Source organism: Podarcis erhardii, assembly GCF_964252035.2.
Source record: "Podarcis erhardii genome assembly, chromosome: 7".
Classification (NCBI taxonomy): domain Eukaryota; kingdom Metazoa; phylum Chordata; class Lepidosauria; order Squamata; family Lacertidae; genus Podarcis; species Podarcis erhardii.
In genome coordinates, this window is record NC_138511.1 from 34,130,984 (window position 1) to 34,150,216 (window position 19,233).

At 45.3% G+C, this 19,233-nt stretch overlaps 1 protein-coding gene across 7 annotated transcripts in view; it reads right to left on the minus strand.

Annotated features, from left to right (window-relative positions):
- The window catches only part of MYLK3 (myosin light chain kinase 3), a 29,966-nt gene that overhangs the window by 1,694 nt on the left and 9,039 nt on the right, over positions 1-19,233 (minus strand). For 3 of the 7 annotated variants that reach the window (XM_081870198.1, XM_081870202.1, XM_081870199.1), the window contains 11 exons: positions 15,033-15,123; positions 13,358-13,769; positions 10,492-11,054; positions 9,281-9,386; positions 7,539-7,632; positions 5,924-6,033; positions 4,499-4,640; positions 3,661-3,731; positions 2,995-3,123; positions 2,211-2,363; positions 676-808 (listed from right to left, as the gene is read on the minus strand). In XM_081870198.1, the coding sequence (XP_081726324.1) occupies positions 676-808; positions 2,211-2,363; positions 2,995-3,123; positions 3,661-3,731; positions 4,499-4,640; positions 5,924-6,033; positions 7,539-7,632; positions 9,281-9,386; positions 10,492-11,054; positions 13,358-13,769; positions 15,033-15,123 (2,004 nt within the window). Of the gene's footprint in view, positions 1-675; positions 809-2,210; positions 2,364-2,994; positions 3,124-3,660; positions 3,732-4,498; positions 4,641-5,923; positions 6,034-7,538; positions 7,633-9,280; positions 9,387-10,491; positions 11,055-13,357; positions 13,770-15,032; positions 15,124-17,816; positions 18,520-19,233 lie in introns of those variants that run through there. The other 4 variants (XM_081870200.1, XM_081870201.1, XM_081870196.1 and 1 more) reach the window with 3 other exon arrangements.

Below are 19,233 nucleotides of genomic sequence, written 5' to 3' on the forward strand. Positions count from 1 at the left end.
ATAAATGCACCATTGTTGCATCAATTGTTATTCATTACAGTGGTACCTCGGGTTAAGTACTTAATTCATTTCGGAGGTCCGTTCTTAACCTGAAACCGTTCTTAACCTGAGGTACCACTTTAGCTAATGGGACCTCCTGCTGCTGCCACACCGCCGGAGCACAATTTCTGTTCTCATCCTGAAGCAAAGTTCTTAACCCAAGGTACTACTTCCAGGTTAGTGGAGTTTGTAACCCAAAGCGTTTGTAACCCGAGGTACCAGTGTAATTAAATTTGTCACCTTTTTTGCCATGGCAGCTTCAAGCGACTTACAATACTTTAAGCAAAAAACAAAACATGAAACCTACATGAAAACATCCCACCCACTCAAAAAGGCTATAGATAGATCAAAGCCAAAGGCCTGATTAAAAAGGGAAGTTTTTGCCTGGTGCCTAAATACATGTAATCATGGTGCCAGGCAAGCCTCAATGATGTATTACAGAATATGCTTGCTAACAGAACAGTCGTCTGGAGGCACAGCTGGTCCCAAGTTGTTTAGGGTTTTCATTTCTGAGTAAGAAGAACTTGAACACGGCCTGGCAAGCTGAGAGAGGCAGCCAGTGGGCATCATGGATGACCGTCACAATAACCTTGAATGGTGCTTGGAAAAAGAGTCAGAAGTCAAAGCAGAGCTTACTTTCCATTTCCTCTGAGCCATGTAACGCCGTAGTAACAGCTGAGACCTCAAGCGCACCTTGGACTTCTTGGCTTTGCCAGGCAGGTCTGCCAGCCATTCATGTTTAAGGCAATTTGCGGCACTTGTTCTGCCACTGTGAAGATACGAGGGAGGGTGGAAGAGAATTTGTGAATGGACACACGAGGTAGAATCTGACCTCCTCTGGAAATGAAACAACAGTCATTCAGCATTAGGCTTGAATGTCTTGTTTGATTATTTTGGAACCAAATGAAAGCAAACAGGTTGCATGGATGGTCTACATCAGCAGTGTGGAAGCTCTAGCCTGCGGGCCTCTGAATTTCGCCTGCGAGGTCATTTTGGGCAAATCACACCCACCTGTCAGTCACTGAGATCTGTTATCTATTTTCAAGAAATTTTATTAGTTTTACAAATAAAAAATACAAATAAACACACATCAATAAAGTCATACTGTATGTGGAGATTCTCCAAATCTCGAGACTTCCCTCCATCCATAGAGTCTTATTTTAAATATCTACAACTGCATATTAGTCTGTACTCCAGTTTATATATCAAACCATATTATCCATAAAGTTTTTTACGCTACAGTGGTACCTTGGGTTAAGAACTTAATTTGTTCTGGAGGTCCGTTCTTAACCTGAAACTGTTCTTAACCTGAGGTACCACTTTAGCTAATGGGGCTTCCTGCTGCCGCCACGCCGCCGGAGCACGATTTCTGTTCTCATCCTGAAGCAAAGTTCTTAACCCGAGGTACTATTTCTGGGTTAGCGGAGTCTGTAACCTGAAGCATCTATAACCCGAGGTACCACTGTACAAGTGTGTCAGAATCCTGCTCTTGTTTCCATCTGCTTACAGTGGTCTCCTAGATAACTTACAATTTTTTTCCCATTCTTTTTATAAAGTTTTTATCCTCTTGGTTTCTGAGTTTTCCAGTTAGCTTTGCCATCTCGGCATAGTCCATCAACTTGGTTTGCCATTATTCTCTGGTAGGGACTTTGTCATCTTTCCAACTCTGGGCCAATCACATCCGCAAGATCTGTTATCTGCAATCTGAGCACCGACTGCTAAGACTGGAAGATAAGGGATCTCTTATTACCTGTATTAGCACCACTGGAGACAAGATTCTGCTTCTTTTAAGACATAGCAGGCAGAGACTCATCTCAGATCTTAATGCTGTAGGTAGGAGACAAGCCTGTGCAGGAATTCTGAATCTGATGCATGCCCTGCCATGCATCAGAAATGACCCACAGAGAGTGCACCAGTCCTGGATTCATTATTTGGTTTGAGAAAGATTCCTCATCTCAGTACACATGAAGACCATAGAAGACCATTCCCCTCCATGGCTTCGGTGTGCAACAGATGGAAAGCAGGTTCATTCGGCACAAGGACAGAGGTGGATTCAGCTGGGCTGAGAATTTTCAAGGGAATCTGGCAGGCTGGGTGATTGTATCCAAGTCAAGAGGTGGCAACAAGCATTATTAGGAATAAATTGCTTTTTCAAACGAGAGGCACCGTACCTTTTCTCCTTTATCAGGAGCCTGGAAACAAAGTCTTTTGCTTCTTCCGACACTTGTTCAAATGCTTCCGCATCAAAATCCCAGCTGCAGTTGACAATGTAATTCATGGTCTCCGTGTCAGTTTCTCCCAAGAAGGGCGACAAGCCGCTCACACTGAAACAGGAAACCAAGATGTTATATGCAGACATTCCTGCCTCTTTGCATGTCAGGTGCCTCTCTACCTGGGAGAAAGGTTTCTGAAGAGGCTGTGCAATCTGTCTAGTCTGATGCAGTGGAAGAACTGCACGGTGTGCAGGGCCTTCTCGGGGGCTGCTCCAACTCTCTGGAACATTCTGCAAGGCAATGCAGCCTATAGAGATGGGCAATCTGCAGCACTCCAGTTGTTGCTGGACTACAAGTCCCATCATCAGCTTCCCCGAATACTGGCCATTCTGGCTAAGGCTGATGAAGTTGGACTGCAACAACATCTGGAGGGCCAATAAATTTAATAAATAATAATAAGATAAATAAATAAAATGTGCCAATGCACTCCAACTGGTGCTGCTTTGGTGTTACGGTCTGAGTGTGTAAATATAGCTGCGTCACAAGGGGTTTTCCCTCTTTTGCTATGTGACACCACTCCTCTTTTCCACATCCATCATCCCCACGCTGGAGGATAATGCAATGATCAGCTCCCTGGTGGCCCACAGAGTCTCCTGACAGAAGTCTTCTGCATCCTGACCTTACAAAATGCCACTTGGTAGCCTTTTCTACGGAGCAAATGTTCTCCAGAGGGTTTACTCACAGCATGTATGCTATGACGCCCACGCTCCACATGTCCGTCGGGAACGACACAAAGTCATAGTTCACCACTTCAGGAGCCAAAAACTCTGGCGTGCCAAAATTAACTTTCAGCTTCTCACGGGGCTTGTACCTTGATGCACAATGAGGAAAAAGAAAGAGAGAGGTGCAAGTTTGTCAGCGATAAAGTGATGCTCCAGTAGGCAGGCGCACGGACCATGCATAGATGATGAACCTGACAGTGGTTGTTGGACTACAACTCCCATCATGCTTGACTAATGGCTGCATTGACTGGGGCTGATGGAAGCTGGAGGTTCCCAGCTGTACTATACTGCATAGCTAAACACTCTATCATTCCACTGAAAACACGCAGGTATCACCTTTCTATTGCAAGGAGGGGAATTTGGCATCATGCTGTTATGATAGCAGCTCAAGCATTTCAGCTTGCTGAATGGAACAATCCCCCCTGCCCCCCACTCTGTGCACTGTTCAAGGTGTTTTTCCAACACCCCCTCAAGAGCCAAGGGGGGTGGGGTCAGGGGAAGAAGAAAGGGGGGAACCTGTTGCATTAGCGAATCTTATTGTGTGAGCTCCCAAACATGAATCTAAAGTATTAGATGAAATAAAACATTAGCAGCCAAAAGAAGTGGGGGTGGGTGGGGAGGCTTACCTCCTTGCTAATCCAAAATCAATTATTTTAATCTGGTTTCCTGTGCGATTCACACACAGTATGTTCTCAGGCTGCAAAGGAAGAAGAAGGCATGCTTAGATTAATCTGAGAAGTCGTCATCTGCAATCTTTGTATGTGATTACAATGAATTCTTTTGCAAAGCTCATTTGTGTAAAATTATGTTTCAGCATGGCAAGGGGAAAGCCCCAAGTTCAAATGCTATTTGCTCAGGTGCCAAAACATGATGAATTTTGCCCACTGGGTTTTAGCCTTGGATGCCTGACTTTGATATTTCAAATGAAGTGTTGTGATTAGCGTGTTGGACTAGGACCAGACAGACCCGGGTTGAAATCCTCACTTAGCCATGAATTTACCAGCTGACCTTGGCAACACAAATATCAACAACACATAACCATAAATTATGATAAAGCTGTGTTTTTAAAACAAAAAAACCCCCCCTGTTTTCTAAAAGTAAGTAAAGTATAAAAAGATCAGAAAAAAATGGTGCCACCATTCTCACTGGATTGTGAATGGGAGGTGTTACTGAATTTTAACGATACAATAAATATTGATTGTTCATAGCCATAAGTCAATGAAATAAATAAAAATGCACAAAGCAGAAGTCTCCTATAATCGCTGGTTAAAACTGAATCAAATTTTAAATCAACCTTGAAACTTCTTGGGGTTTCTCTTAACTTTCGCTTGCTCAAATTTACAAGTTGCTTCTGCAAACTATGGGGGTTTGGCTTGAAATTCTCGCTCAGATTTTCTTTGCTGCAATTGCATAAGCTGCAATTATTTTGGCTATAAATTGGCAGGGAGCAGAAATTTCCATCACCTTCAGATCCAGATGAAGGATGTACTGTTGGTGCAGGTAATAGATGCCCTCACATATTTGTTTGGTGAAAAGGATAGCGTCTAGTTCAGTGAGGTTGTAGTTTTCATCTGTGATCCGGTCAAACAGTTCACCACCATCAACACTAATAGGGAGACAGAACAGAACATGGAAGGGAGATGGGTATCCTCTTTTCAACTCAATTGATTTACATACATTAGGTCCCAACTTCAGCAGACATCAGTCATAGGCTCATAAGTGTTAGAAGGACATCAAAAGTTATCTAGCCAACTATCCCAACTGAGCCATCCAGCCTAAGTCCACCATTTTCCAAAGCAGCCTATTCCACTGTCAGAAAGCTTGCACCACCAATAAGTTCTTCCTAATCTTTAGTGAAAATCCCTTGTCTTGCAATTTGAACCTGATGGATCAGGCAGTGGCGGTACCTGCTGTAACAACTGGAGCAAAAAGTAGGGCAGCTAGGAGGTGGAGCCTGAGTCAATGACAGGCAGAGCCACTGATAGCCCCATCCACAATATGCATTTAAAACGGTAAAGGTAAAGGACCCCTGACAGTTAAGTCCAGTCGTGAACAACTCTGGGGTTGCGGTGCTCATCTCGCTTTCCTGGCCGGGTCATGTGGCCAGCATGACTAAGCCACTTCTGGCGAAACCAGAGCAGTGCACGGAAACACTGTTTACCTTCCTACCTGTTTATCTACTTGCACTTTGACATGCTTTCGAACTGCTAGGTTGGCAGGAGCTGGGACAGAGCAATGGGAGCTCACCCCGTCGTGGGGATTTGAACCGCCGACCTTCCGATCGGCAAGTCCTAGGCTCAGTGGTTTAGACCACAGCACCACCCACGTCCCTATTTAAAACAGTACCATACCACTTAAACAGTGATGGCCCCCCCCCCAAAAAAAAGAATCCTAGGAACTGTAGTTTGTTAAGGGTGCTGAGAGGTGCTAGCAGACCTCAAAAAGCTACAGCCCCCAGAGCCCCTTGGGAAGCGGGATTGGTGATAAAACCACCCTGGTAATTGTAGCTCTGTGAGAGGAAACAGGAGTGGAACTCAGTAGAACTCATCCTGTAGTTAGTGTGCACAGGATCAAGGGTTCAGCTGATTTATCAATAGATCAGCAAGGTTCAATTTCAATTGGTAAAGTTGGGAATAAAGGGCAACCCAAGCTGTTTTATATATTATATATTATTTTGTTTGCTCAAACTTTTGCCAGCCCTTAACTATAACTGCCACCAGCCCCAGCCAGTCTGGCCAGTGATCGAGGATGATGGGAGTTGTAGTCCAAAACATCTGGAAGGCATCCGGCGGGGAGGGCAGGTTTATGCAATGTTATAACGGACAAGTTCTGTAGCGTTTCTCCTGCAGTTGCTCGCACAAGACACTCCAAAGATATTTTATGACTCACTATTCCATGATTAAGGTGAGGTTGTTCTTGCACTCAAAAGCATCATAGAGCTGGATCAAATTCACATGGTTTAGCTGGTTCATGATGTTGATCTCGTTTTTCACCTCCTCCTGAAATATTAAAGATTAAGAGTATTGTGAGTGTTAGCAGCAGTCTGCAGACGTTGCATTTCAGCGGGGTGGAGGGTTTAGAAGGAACACAGCAGGAGCAGCCTGAGGTGAAACAGAAAGCTGCTCACCACCATCACCAGTTGCAGGCCACACACACGCACACACACACCACTGAAGCCTCCCTTAGCTGGGTAACATGATGGCGCCCACAAAGGCACAGCGACAGCGGTGGGTTCCAGTGAGATTTCTATGAACCAAAATTGATTTATTTGTCCATTGCTAGGGCTCTGGGTGATCCTGCACTGCTAAGGTGGCTTTCTGTCGGAAACCAGGCTGAGGAGTACAACTCTGATGAGGAATGGTGGAGCCACCCCCCCCCCACACACACACTCATGGCCAGGATCCTGAAACTCCACAGGAGCAGGGGAGTCGTGTTGATTTGGAACAATGGTTTGCTGAGGGGCACAGTTCAGAAGACAATAGTCGGACAGAACTGGGAGGTGAACAGCAAGAGGAAGAACAGGAAGAGAGTCAGCTAGCCGACTCTCTCTCACTGGGAGATCTGGGGCCTCTCAGTCCCAAGGCTGGGAGATTAGGTAAGATGGCTGTGCAAAAGGCTCAATGGTTGAGAGATCAGGTGGCTAGGAGACGAGAGGACGGAAGTGACTAGAGGGAAATGGGCGGAACCTTAACTGGGAGCACCTGCATACCGAAAATGGTCACTTGTTCTTTTGCTGCATTCATTAAACATTTCTGTTACTGGTAAGAGACTGCTTTCTCATTGTACTGCTTATCTACAGCCAGGGTGTGGGAGGAAGCCAAGCCCCTGAAGCCTGACACTTTCCCATAAACAATAGCCTGCTTGGGAGTAAGCTGTATCCCAAAATGCAAGCAGCCTGGAAGTGTGATTTGATGATTTCAGTGGAGTCTAGCTTCCAATTGAAAGGTCTTTGGGTCGCACCAAAAAACTGCCCACCACAAACCAAGTGCATAGCCTAAAAGGAATCAATATTCACTGGTGCGCATTTGCAGGACTGGATCTGCTATTTGTGATCAAATGCGAACCTATGTACTGTGTACCTGCATACCGTTCCTGATCTCGTCTCACAAACCCCGATTAGTCCCAGGATCTAACCCACTGGGCTTTAGATTGTGGGAAGAACTATCCATTCCTTCTAACAGCAAACTCGACTGGCAAGTGTGGCCAAGTTTGTAACCAAAACAAATTCAGCTGAAAGAGGAGGTTGGTATCACCATCCTTGGGGAGACCTCAAGGTTTGCAAAAATGCAGAAAAAAAGCTTTAAAAAAAAATAAAATCCCAAAGAGCAGAAGAGCCCTAGAGCCACCTAATCAGGACTGAGGATTCTCTGTAGCCATGGGGTTTAGAGAGACAGCTAGAAAGGGAGTAGGATGTCTCGCTTGGAGGCAATGCCTAGATGTGGCTTGAAAGAAAAGGTCCCCACTCTTTGCCTTGCTTTTTTATTTTTAACGAGGATATAATTACCCTTTCTTTTGCTACTTTCACTTTGATGATCTTGGCTGCCAGGCAGAGTCCCGTTGACTTTTCGGTGCACTTGTGAACTTGACCAAAACGCCCCCTGTTGATGGACGGAGAAGACAAAGCAGTGAAGCCCGGAGGGGAAGCGGCTTAGAGGCCCACTCACCGCAGACGCCTCCGGAGACAAACTATTCTTATCGTCAATTAAAAATAACTTGGTACAAAGGGAACGGAATCGTGGAGGTCGGGAGGTCTAAGGGCTCTTCTTTCTCCCAGCTTAGGGGGGGATTAGGCTTGATCTTTCCAGCCAGTTGTCCAGTGCTTACGTTAAAATATTACACCCCATTTGTATTCCTCGTTTTCACCGTGGAATGACAACCTGACGGTGGTCTGCGCTGGGTTCCGTAACTGGACACGCCTGGTCTCTGTCCTTTAGCAACACATTACCGAAGCTTCCTTTGAGTGGATATTTCTGTGCTAAATCTGTTTGTTTCTAAATGATGCCAGAGTCAATAGCTATGGGCAGGCCTTCTCAATTTCTACATTACAACCTCAGTCCAGATGTTGGGAAATGTCAAACTAACATTGTAGGGTTTTCTCCACTAAGTCCTACCCAGAATAGACCCATTGACATGAAAGGCCCCATCTGCACTACGTGTTTAAAGCAGTATCATAGCACTTTAAACAGGCATGGCTCCACCCCAAAGAATCCTGGGACCTCTGGTTTGTTAAGGGTTATGAGAGTTGTTAGGAGACCCATACGGCTACAGTTTCCAGAGTCTCCTAGGAAAAGAGACTAGTTGTTAAACCACTGTAGGAATTAAAAGGGCATTATTCAGAACTGCGGTTTGCACAACACACTAAGGAAGACCATCTTAGCTGCCTCTTAGTGCAGACCCAGGTCATCAAGCCCAAACTTCCACAGCCAATTATGTTCTTTTAAATGTGCATTTTACATTTGACTTCCTTTATAATGTTAAGATAATTGGTTTTGAGTTTGTTGTTGTTGTTAACTCTGCTGCGTTAAATGTATTCTGTACTTCACCTCCTGGGCAATGTTTTGTTTTGACTTTCTTCTGTAAGGTTTTATTCTGGATTGTTTCATTTGATGCTTTATTGCAAACCGCTTTTAGTTATATGTGTGTGTGTGTGTGTGTGTGTGTGCGCGCTATAGAAATTAAATTAATAATAATGATAAAGATAAAGATAAATGATAAAAAATAGAAACAGTAACAATTAATTTCTCATGTATTCAAAATCCAATTAAAATGATGCAGTTGAATTAATTCAACAGAACTGATGGACTTGATCCAGTGATACTAGTTTTTCAAAGCCTGATAGTCATTTACATCTCCAGTGCCCTGCTGCCACCCCCTTGCTTAGGAGTCAACTCCGAGGCATCTTCAGCCCCACAATAAAATATTTGAGGGGGCCAGGCTCCCCCTAAGTTGATAGGCATTGTCATTCAAATGGTGTGCGTGCACCACATCATGTGATCGCTTATGCGGGATATGGCTTACCTGGGCCTCCTTCCAATATTTTATTAAAGTTGGAACCCCTGCTTGCTTGGGTAACCACACCAACCCTCAGCGGCCACTACTGCCCACTTTGGGCAACACTGATCTTCCCCTCCCCTTCTGGCTTGGCAACCGTATCCAGTCTCTCCTCCCTGGGTTTACATGTTCTCATACCTGGTATGATTTTTAAATATATAAAAATAATAAGGAGGGCATTTTAGTGGGACTCACCCTCCCAAGACTTCGTGATGGCACACAGAGTAACACGCTGTCAGCTCAGTTTGCTTGATGCTCACGATCCGATGTTCAAAAGGAGCAGCAGGCGGAGGGCTGTCGTCTGAAGCAGAAACAAACCGTGCTTATTGCACTACTTTTTATTGCGGGCACATGTAGTCAAAATCCAGCTAAAACTATTTCGTTTAAATAAATCAACAAAATGTATTAAATCAACAGAGTTAATTAACTTGATCCGATCATAACTGGTTATGGTGAGTACTCTCAACTATTTATTCCATGCAGCCTATAGGTCTTTGAGTGCTTCCAAAATCTGCCCAACCAGTTTGGCCTGAGGCTGTTAAAATGTCAAGAGTGTCTGTACGCTATAGGCAATTATGCCTATATTGTGTGATGTCTCACCCACTTGAAAATCATTGTCTTTTGCCATGCCTTTCACCAGCCAAGGTAATGTGTACAAAAATGTATGTACTGGGGTTAAAGTGTGCATACAAAATGCATATATTAGTATGCAAAAATGCATTACATTAGGAACCTCTTTGCAAAAATTGTGCATGTTAGGCAAAGTGGCATACCAAATTAACACTAAGATACCAGTGAATTTTCATCAGGATTTTTAATTTATTTTTTTTAATGCAAAGTGATGTTGAAATGAAAGGAATGGAATTTAAGATTGGAAAAATAAGAAACTGAAGGGAGCCAGAATTGACCAGTTTATCTCAATGACCTATTTGCAAATTAAGCCCCTACTGTCCCCCCACCCCTGGTCTGAAAGCCCGTGTTATGTTCACATTTAATGAAGGTGGATTTCTGTAGGGGGGGTTATGTTATGTTGTAAATAAAATTTCCAATAATAAAATAAAATAAAAAATGAAAGCCCTCCCTTGCTGGACCTAAACAGGTCTTTGTCTGGTCAGTGGGTGGATAGGAAACTGCTAATGAAACTCTACAAGGGAAAGGGCCAAAGCTCACTGGAGGAGCATCTGCTTGGCATGCAGAACGTCCCAGATTCAACTCCTGGCATCTCCAGGTAGGACCACAAGAACCCCCTTCCTGAAATCCTGGAGAGCTGCTGCCAGTCAATGTGGACAATACTGCACTCAATGGACCCCCTCCTCAATGCCACTGAATCAGTTTCAAAATATTTTAGATTTGTAGTGTCCATGTTACCCAGGGCGTGTCTGGATAGCACATGTCCTGCTTCTTACCAATGATGACCTCCTCCACTTTACCGGCTGCTAAAGACGCAGCATCTTCAGTCAGTTTCGTGGCAACCTGACTGGGTCTTCTTCTCTCTTCCCTTTCTGCAGGTGAGCTACCTGATTCCACAGTCTCCAATCTGCCGTCTTTCACAGAGTCTTTCGTTATCCTTGTCGTTTCCTTGGGAGCTTTCACTTTGCCTCCTGGATCTTTCCCAGAGTCCCTTGCCACTGAATTTGGGCACGGAGCCATTTTGCATTTGACCTCTGCTCTCCCTTCGGTCTTCTTAAGTGGCGATGGAGGAGGAGGACCCATCAGTTTGGGCGCCTGCTCAGATTGCTTATCCGAAGACTTTGCCCCTCTTGGTTCTTGGGCTGGCTCCGCCCTGCTGTTCTTCGAGGGCTGCTTAGCTTTACAAGAGTCTGGCAAGCATTTTGTTCCTTCACCTTTTGATAGTGGTGGGCAAATTGCTGGTGCTCCGTTGCTGTTGCCTCCTTGGCTTCCAACACCAGCTTCTTTCCCCTTCAACGCTTTGTCTTGAGCATCGCTCATTTCCATGTTGATCGAAAGCCTGCAGAGCAAATACTTTTCAGTTTCAGATGTTTCCTTCTGAACTTTTAGCTCCGTGGCTCCCAAACTGATTTGGGCCACTTCCCCCTTGGTTCCACAAACTCATCCTCAGTGCTCCCTTATCCTACCCTATTAAAAGCATTGTTCACAACTGCATTCTGCACAACCCACTGAAGAAGATAATACGACAATAAAATTCAAAGCAGTAACAACTAATTGCACATTTAGTCAAAATCTAATTAAAACTATTTAGTTTAATTAAATTGACCAAATGGATGACCTTGATCCACTGATACCAGCTTTTCAAAGTCTGACGGTCATTTGCATCTCTAGTACCTCCCTGCCGAACCCTTGCCTCTTACCACCCCACTAGATAATCCCACTGCCCCATTTGGGAGCCACTGTTTTAGCTGGCCCTAATGAAGGTATTACCTTTGTGGGGGTTTTTCTTCCTACTGGAAATATGTTTCAGATCAGCTGTGCCAGCTGAGGCTGATGGGAGTTGTAGTTCCAAACACCTAGAGGTTGCGGAAGGCTGACCTACCCTAATTACTGTATTTTTCGCCCTATAAGACACACTTTTCCCCCTCCAAAAATGAAGGGGAAATGTGTGTGCGTCCTATGGGGTGAATGCAGGCTTCAGGAAGCTCTCAGCAAGCCTTGGGAGCCCGCGGGAGTTCCCGTCGGGCTCCCTAGGCTTGTGGATAGCAGCCTGCATCTCGAAGCCTGGGGCGCGCTGCACAGCACGCCCCGGGCTTCAGTTCCCCGACCTGGTTTGGAGGCTGGTGGCGGGGAGAAGCGCGCTTCTCCCTGCCGCCAGCCCCACAACCTCGGGGGACAGCGGGGAGGCGCAGCGCACCTTCCTGCTGTCCCCCGACATGGTTTGAAGGCTGGCAGCGGGGAGAAGCACACTTCTCCCCGCCGCCAGCCCCGCAAGCTCGGGGGTCAGTAGGGAGCGCAGCGCTGCCATCCCGCTGTTCCCCGACATGGTTTGGGCTTCAGGCAGATATCCGCAAGCAGTGGGAGCCCAGTGGGCAGTCGCGCCGGTCTCCCAAGGCTTGCGGAGAGCTGCCTGTTCTGGGGGTTGGGGTCGGGGGAAGCTCGGGCTTCCCATGCCTGGGGGGGAAATAATTTTTTTTTTCTTTATTTCCCCCCTCCAAACCTAGGTGCGTCCTATGGGCCGGTGCATCCTATAGGGCGAAAAATACGGTATGTCTGCAGAATACTTCCTTCACTTAAGACTATTGCAAGTTAAAACTTCAGCTTTTGCAGCATGACCAAGCTGATCGTAATTCAAGGTATTGCCTGATCAAGGTTTCAACATGGTAGGAACACAAAGTAACCTGTTTGGTCCAATGCCTGTTTTTCTAATACTGCCATCTGCTGGACACAAGCTACGCAAACTTGTGGTCCCTTGTCTCTCCCCGCCCCCCTGCAACAGTCCAGAGCCTGCCACCCAGAGCCAATTGCTTCCGCTTGCCTCATGCGCAGGCTGTCCCTGGTTGCTGAATAGATTCACTTGTCAATAACATTGTTCCAAAAGCCTGCAGTGGAGGGAATTTTTTTGTGTTTGTTTGTTTGTTTGTTTGTTTTAAGTATATAACCCTGGATCTAAAGAGCATCTTGTAGCATGAGCAATGCCCCTCCCCGACCACATTTTGTATACAGCTTTCGTACTCTAGTTCAAGAGTGGCCAACATGGTGCCCTCCAGTCCAGATAAGAATGTAAGAAGAGCCTGCTGGATTAGGCCAATGACACACCCAGCCCAGCATCCTGTTCTCACAGCTGCCAACCAGATGCCCGGAATGAGAAACCCACAAGCAAGACCCAAGTATGAGTGCACTCTCTCCTGTGTTTTCCAGCAACTGGCATTCAGAAGCATTTTATGAGAAAATAAGAGGCTATGCCAAAGGTGGGGAACCCGATGTCTGAATGTAGCTCTCTGGGCTTTTCTATCCAGCCCTCAGCACTTTCCCCAGGCCCATTCCCCAGGTAATATCCCTCAGCTACCCTGCACTGATGCCTCCCTTGAGAACTTTCGCCTGCTTAGAATGTGTCCTTGAATTGCAATCACGCCCCTTGCTTGCCTGGGAGGAGAGACAGCCCTGTCTCTCAAAGACTCTGGCTTTTGCATGGTTGGAACATAGCCTATCCTACAAAATTATGAGTCACCTCTGTTGCTCCACCCACATTTATCCCTGACCACCACCACCACTAGCATGTAGTCCCCGAAAGCCTTGTTCGCAATGGAATGCTGCCCTTTGGGCAAAAAAGCTTTGCCCACCTCTAGGCTACACCATTACCTTGTCCGTATAACTTCACCACCAGGCTTAGAGGCAGATGACACAGTTTTCACAGAAGGAGCACCAAGCCGGGAAACCTCGTTTTCATTTCCCTTCGCTTTTGGATTGACATGCTTCTTAAGAGGATCTTCCAGGCCAGAGGCTTTGTCTGTCTTCTGGCATTCAGCTGGATTGCCGCTGCTTACGCAGGAGAGGCCATTGTTCTGGAGCAAGGCACTGACCCCAGCAGCGTCCTTTTGCTTTGGGCAACCTTTGGGGTCACCTGCCTGTCCCTGAGCTTCTTTGGTTTCCAACTGGGCTGCCTGCTGTTCCGTACGTGGACTACAGTCAACTTTGGAAAGGACCGGACCAGCCACGTTCACCTTTTCACATGCTCCATCACCGCCATCCAACTTTTTCTCCCTTTTGTTTCCTAAGGACAGAAATGATACCAACAGAGAAAGCATTGGATGAACCATTAGTGGAAGGCAGTATATATGGGGTGGAGGACCCACTTTGCAAAAGAAAAAAAAAAATGGGAGAGCACTGCCTAAGGCTTCATTTGTACTGTACATTTAAAGCAGCATCACACTGTTTCAAACAGTTATTACTTCTCCCATAGAATCTTAAAAATGATGTTCCCTGTATCAGTTGCATGGAATGTGTATGTTGGTCCCAAATAAGACTAAGGCTTGATAGGTGTGTCTTCATTGTAAAAACTTTGGGGAGCCTCTGAATAAGGATGTATATTCTCTGGGGGGAAGTATTAGAATCATAGAATTTTAGAGGTGGAAGGGACCCTGCAGCCTGGAAATTGTAGTTTGTTGAGGGTGCTGAGAGTTGTTTGGAGGCCCCCTATTTTCCCATTAGAACTACAATTCCCAGAGTTCCCGAAGAAGAGGGATCAACTGTTAAACCACTTTGAAAATTGTAGCTCTGGGAGGAAAGTAGGAGTCACTGAACACTTTTTTTAAAAAAAGAAACAGAAAGAAATGCAGTTCCCAGGATTCTTTGGGAGCAGCTACTGTAAAGTGGTATCAGGGGTAGACTCTGGTCTTTAAAATTTCAGCAGTGCCCTGTGCGAGGCCAAAATTGGGTGCCACCACCACATCTCGCCTTCCATTCTGTGTGTGCACTACATTATTATTATTAATTAGTAGTATTTGTATTTGTATGTGTATACCACCTTATACCCACAGATCTCAGGGCAGTTCATGAGATAAAATCACAATAAAACCAAAAACAACCCAATAACACCCCCCCACACACACATTTTAAAAGGGCATTGGATGTCGATCAACCAAAGGTCTGGTTAAAGAGAAATGTTTTTGCCTGGCACCTAAATACGAATATTTGAAATCAAGAAATAAAATAAACATTTAGCTCATTTGTTGCATTTCTTATCTTATTAAGACCCCAGAGGAGCCCAAGATGGCGGCTGTAACAACTTCTCCTCCGTGAACCCTCCTGGATTACAAACCTTTTATAGCCTTTTACAGCCTTTTATAGCCGTTTTTATAGCTGTTTTTATTAGACTTTTAACTATTTTACCTCTGTTAGAAGTTTTAACCGTTCTATTAAGACCCCAACTCAAGTGAAGGTCCTGATATTGGCCAAAGTGCTATGAAATTTCTCAGCAATGGACTCTGTGTCCGCTCTGCAAATCTGTTCACTGTGATGCTTCTTTTGTAGATACCTTTCAAGGAGTACTTGCCTTCTGCCTGGATTCCTTTGCTGCTAGGTGCATGCTTCCCTTTTGGACCTTTTTCTTCTGGTTTATCTTTAGTCTAAAAGGGGGGAAAGGGAAAGTCCGGTCAATGTAAGAAGAGCCTGCTGGATCAGGGCCAATGGTCCATCTAATCCCATATTCTGTTCTCACAGGGGCCAGCCAGATACCTCAATGGGAGGCCTGCAAGCAGGCAATGAGTGCAAGAGCAAGACTAGTAGCTCCTGACAAGTCTTAGCCTTCGTGAGTTTGTCTTATCCCTCCCTCCCGCAAGCCATGCAAGTTGGTGGCCATCCCAAAATCTTGTGGTCGGGGATGAGCAAAGGAACATTAGAAGAACTCTGCCTACAAGAAGCCCACAAACAATACCTGAGGGCATCTGCACTCTCCCCATTTGTGATTCCCAGCCGCTGGATATTCAGGGATAATAATAATAATAATAATAATAATAATAATAATAATAATAATTTGTTATTTATACCACACCCATCTGGCTGGATTTCCCCAGCCACTCTGGGCGGTTTCCAACCAAATATTAAAACCAATACAGCATCATACATTAAAAATTTCACTAAACAGGGCTGCCTTCAGTTGTTTTTTAAAAGTAAAATAGTTGCTTATTGCCTTGACATCTGCTGGGAGGGCATTCCACAGGGCAAGCAGCACTACAGAGAAGGCCCTCTGCCTGGTTCCCTGTAACCTCACTTCTCACAGCGAGGGAACTGCCAGAAGGCCCTCGGAGCTGGACCTCAGTGTCTGGGCAGGACGATGGAGGTGGAGATGCTCCTTCAGGTATACAGGACCGAGGCTGTTTAGGGCTTTATCCAATAATGGAGGGGGAACATAGCCATTTCAGCTAATAGCCACCCACTTGCCACGTTTAACTTGCAAAGGTTAAATAACCTTTCCCCTCATTTACTTCCCTCGGTGTCATTCTCAGATTCGGGCTGGGAAGCTTTTGGTCAAAATGGCCTCGGTGTCCTTGCCATGGAAATCAATGCTCCTTCCCTTGCCCTGTCCCTCTGGACCCAATCCATATCACTGCACAGCAAGTAAGAGGAGGCTGTTTCTCGACCTCCTTGCTCCACCACTTTGATGTGTGCAATGAACATTTCTGCAAGGCTGTTTGTTCTGCCTGCGTTCAGAGTTGCATCTTTCGGTGTAGCAGCACCAGTGCTTTGAAACTCCCTGCATGTTTAACGTTAGGCCGGAGGCGTACCTCGAGTTGCCCTTGTCAAGGAGCTGTGTTGGCAACACACAAACAAACACACACAGACACAAATCACTTTACAGTGGTACCTCGGGTTACATACGCTTCAGGTTACATACACTTCAGGTTATAGACTCCGCTAACCCAGAAATAGTACCTCAGGTTAAGAACTTTGCTTCAGGATGAGAACAGAAATCGTGCTCCGGCGGCGTGGCGGCAGCAGGAGGCCCCATTAGCTAAAGTGGTGCTTCAGGTTAAGAACAGTTTCTGGTTAAGAACGGACCTCCGGAACAAATTAAGTACTTAACCCGAGGTACCACTGTACTACAATAGACATATTAGAAACTACTACATTTTACATGAACCAAGTACTTAAAGCATCCAGAGTGAGGCGAGGAGGAAGGGCGGGGGGGAAATGCACATCTTTGTGCCGTAGTGCCATGAGGATAGAAGCTTCTCTTGCCGTTTGATCTCCCCATGACAGCTGCAGCACATTGCCACATGCATATATGTCACGCACTCTATAGTCTCCAGCCGTCTTCCTTCATACCGCCTTGCCATTTCTCCTACTGCTCAGCTCCCAGCTCTTGTCTAAACTCATGACCTTACACAGATAACTGGAGACATATTTCTGGGGTGATTTTCATGTGCGCGCACATGCACACCAAGCCTGCACCCCCTTGCTAATGCTGTTACACTTGGTAATACTGACACCGTCTCCTGCTACAAATGAGTCTCAACAGGTCTATCCAGACAAAAGAACTTAAGGAGAGATCGGCTGGATCAAGGGGGGGGGGAACCATCTGGTCCAGTCCTCTTGGTGATGACTTACCAAAATTTAGACAACACATAACAAAGGCAAAACAGATAAAATTAACTGAACACATAAACAAATACAATGAAACAGTGGTGCTATGTGTCAAGACAGCTCTTTTAGCAATTCATAAACAGAGACAAAAAAGAGTGTAAAGGCTTATAGAATATGTCTGCCTGAAAACTAAAAATTTATTTCTCTTTCAGGAAGGATAATCAGATGAAAGGATGGGCAGAATACCATGACAGAGAGAATGCTAAACTTAGCATTGAATCCTACAGTTCCAGGGCACAAACAATTTTATTCAAAAACTATCAACATTACATCCAGTTTCTCTCAGAGGTCAGCCAGCTGCCCCTGGGAAATATTGATCCAGCAGATATTGAAAATATGTTCCTTAGTTATGTATACTTGGTTTTGTATTTTTATATTTTCATATTTTTTACCACTTCAAGGTCCTGACTCATCAGTTGAAGATCAGTTGTCTGGAATATAAAATCATACACAGTGGGAGGGGATCTAAAGCAGGGTGAGGACCTGTAGCCCTTATATTGTTGGACCACAGCTCCCAATATTGCTGGTCATTGACCATGCTAGCTGGGACTGATAGAAGTTAGAGGCCAACACCACCTGGAGGGTCATGGATTCCCCATCCCTCTAAATAAATGTGATATGATTTCTACTAATGCGGGAGGTCTTGAACAAGCAACGTGGGGAAAGGGAGACTCACCTCTTCTGCGGTTTCAACCAGGCTCCCTTTCTGCCAAGGGACAACACCCTTCAGGATAAAATCCACAACCTTTGAGTTTTTGAAAGTCTCTCCCAAACATCTCACAACCTTGTCCACCGAGTCTACCATTTTCTCCATGTTCTCCAGCCTCTCCCTGTACTTTGAAGCATCTTGATGGGTCACTTTTATAAGCTTCAGGATCTCGGTACATGTGCTTTGGGTGTCCATTTGGTGAACCCCATCTTCAAATTTCAGGCCTCTTTTTACTCCACCGATCTGGTCAGCAGGCGTCCGTGAGACGGTGAGCCTGTGAAGGCCTTTCCCCAAATCATCGATCCCTTGGTTAACCTTCTGAAGCTTTCCCGTCATGTCTTCTTGAAAATTCAGCAGTTTGTCTACCTTCTCATTGAGAAGGTTCAGTTTTTGGTCCATTGTGCTTAAACTGTTCCCTTTCGTAACCCGTGACTTATTTACAAACTCTTCGTCGATCTCCTGGTTGCTTTCAGACATTGTGGCAAAAAAAAAAAAAGGATTAGGCAGGTAGCCCCATTACTTGTTGAAATTAGAGGATAGCTGTATGAAATTCCATCTCGAGTTGGAAAGGAAGGAAAATTCTAGAACACTTTGTGAGGGCGTCACTAATTAGCTGCTATGTAAGATATTCCTCCTGCAGGCTTATAATGATGATCTTAACTTGGCGGTGGGCTTGAGGGATGTCTCCCCCTCCCTCTTGGCCTTCTGACGTCACAGAATCGTTTAAAATTCTTTCCTTGAGAGGCTGTTGATAACCAAGCATGTTGAGAATTGGCAATGGTCATGTAGCAGACATCCCCACCCAGAGAAAGGAGAGGGCAAGAATGTTTTGCTGTTTTCCCCCTACTCCTTGGGGAAGGCCAGCGGTGTGCACTGAAACCACATAAAATGCTTTGCTTCGTCTGAAGAGGAAAGGATGGAATTGAGCTGGATACAACATGGTATGGCCTAAAAGAAGCCAGCGTTGTGAAAACAGAAGTGAGCGCACAATGATCAAAACACATACATGCCTTCCGCGCCCAAGTTTGGCCGGCAGTTGAAATTTAAAAATAGACCGTCATGACAGTGATATGGAGTATATATCTACTGCCAGCATGCCTTTGTCAACTGAAACAACTCAAACTGAATTCTTCATTCGGTGCCAAGAGAGCCCCCAGTGTAAAAGGAAAGGGGGGGGGGAGAGAAAATCTCCGCAGAATGGCATGTCAACATAGTTTCCACAATTAACGGTAAAATAATTAGCCCTCAAAAATGATTTTCCCACAAAAATTACTGAGGCTCTAATGCTGGAAATGTTTGCAGCACCTGAATCTCGATGAAATCATTGGGCCAGGCTAATTCTTACAAGCTTTTGATTATGTGTTTGTTTCGGTAGCTCCATCTG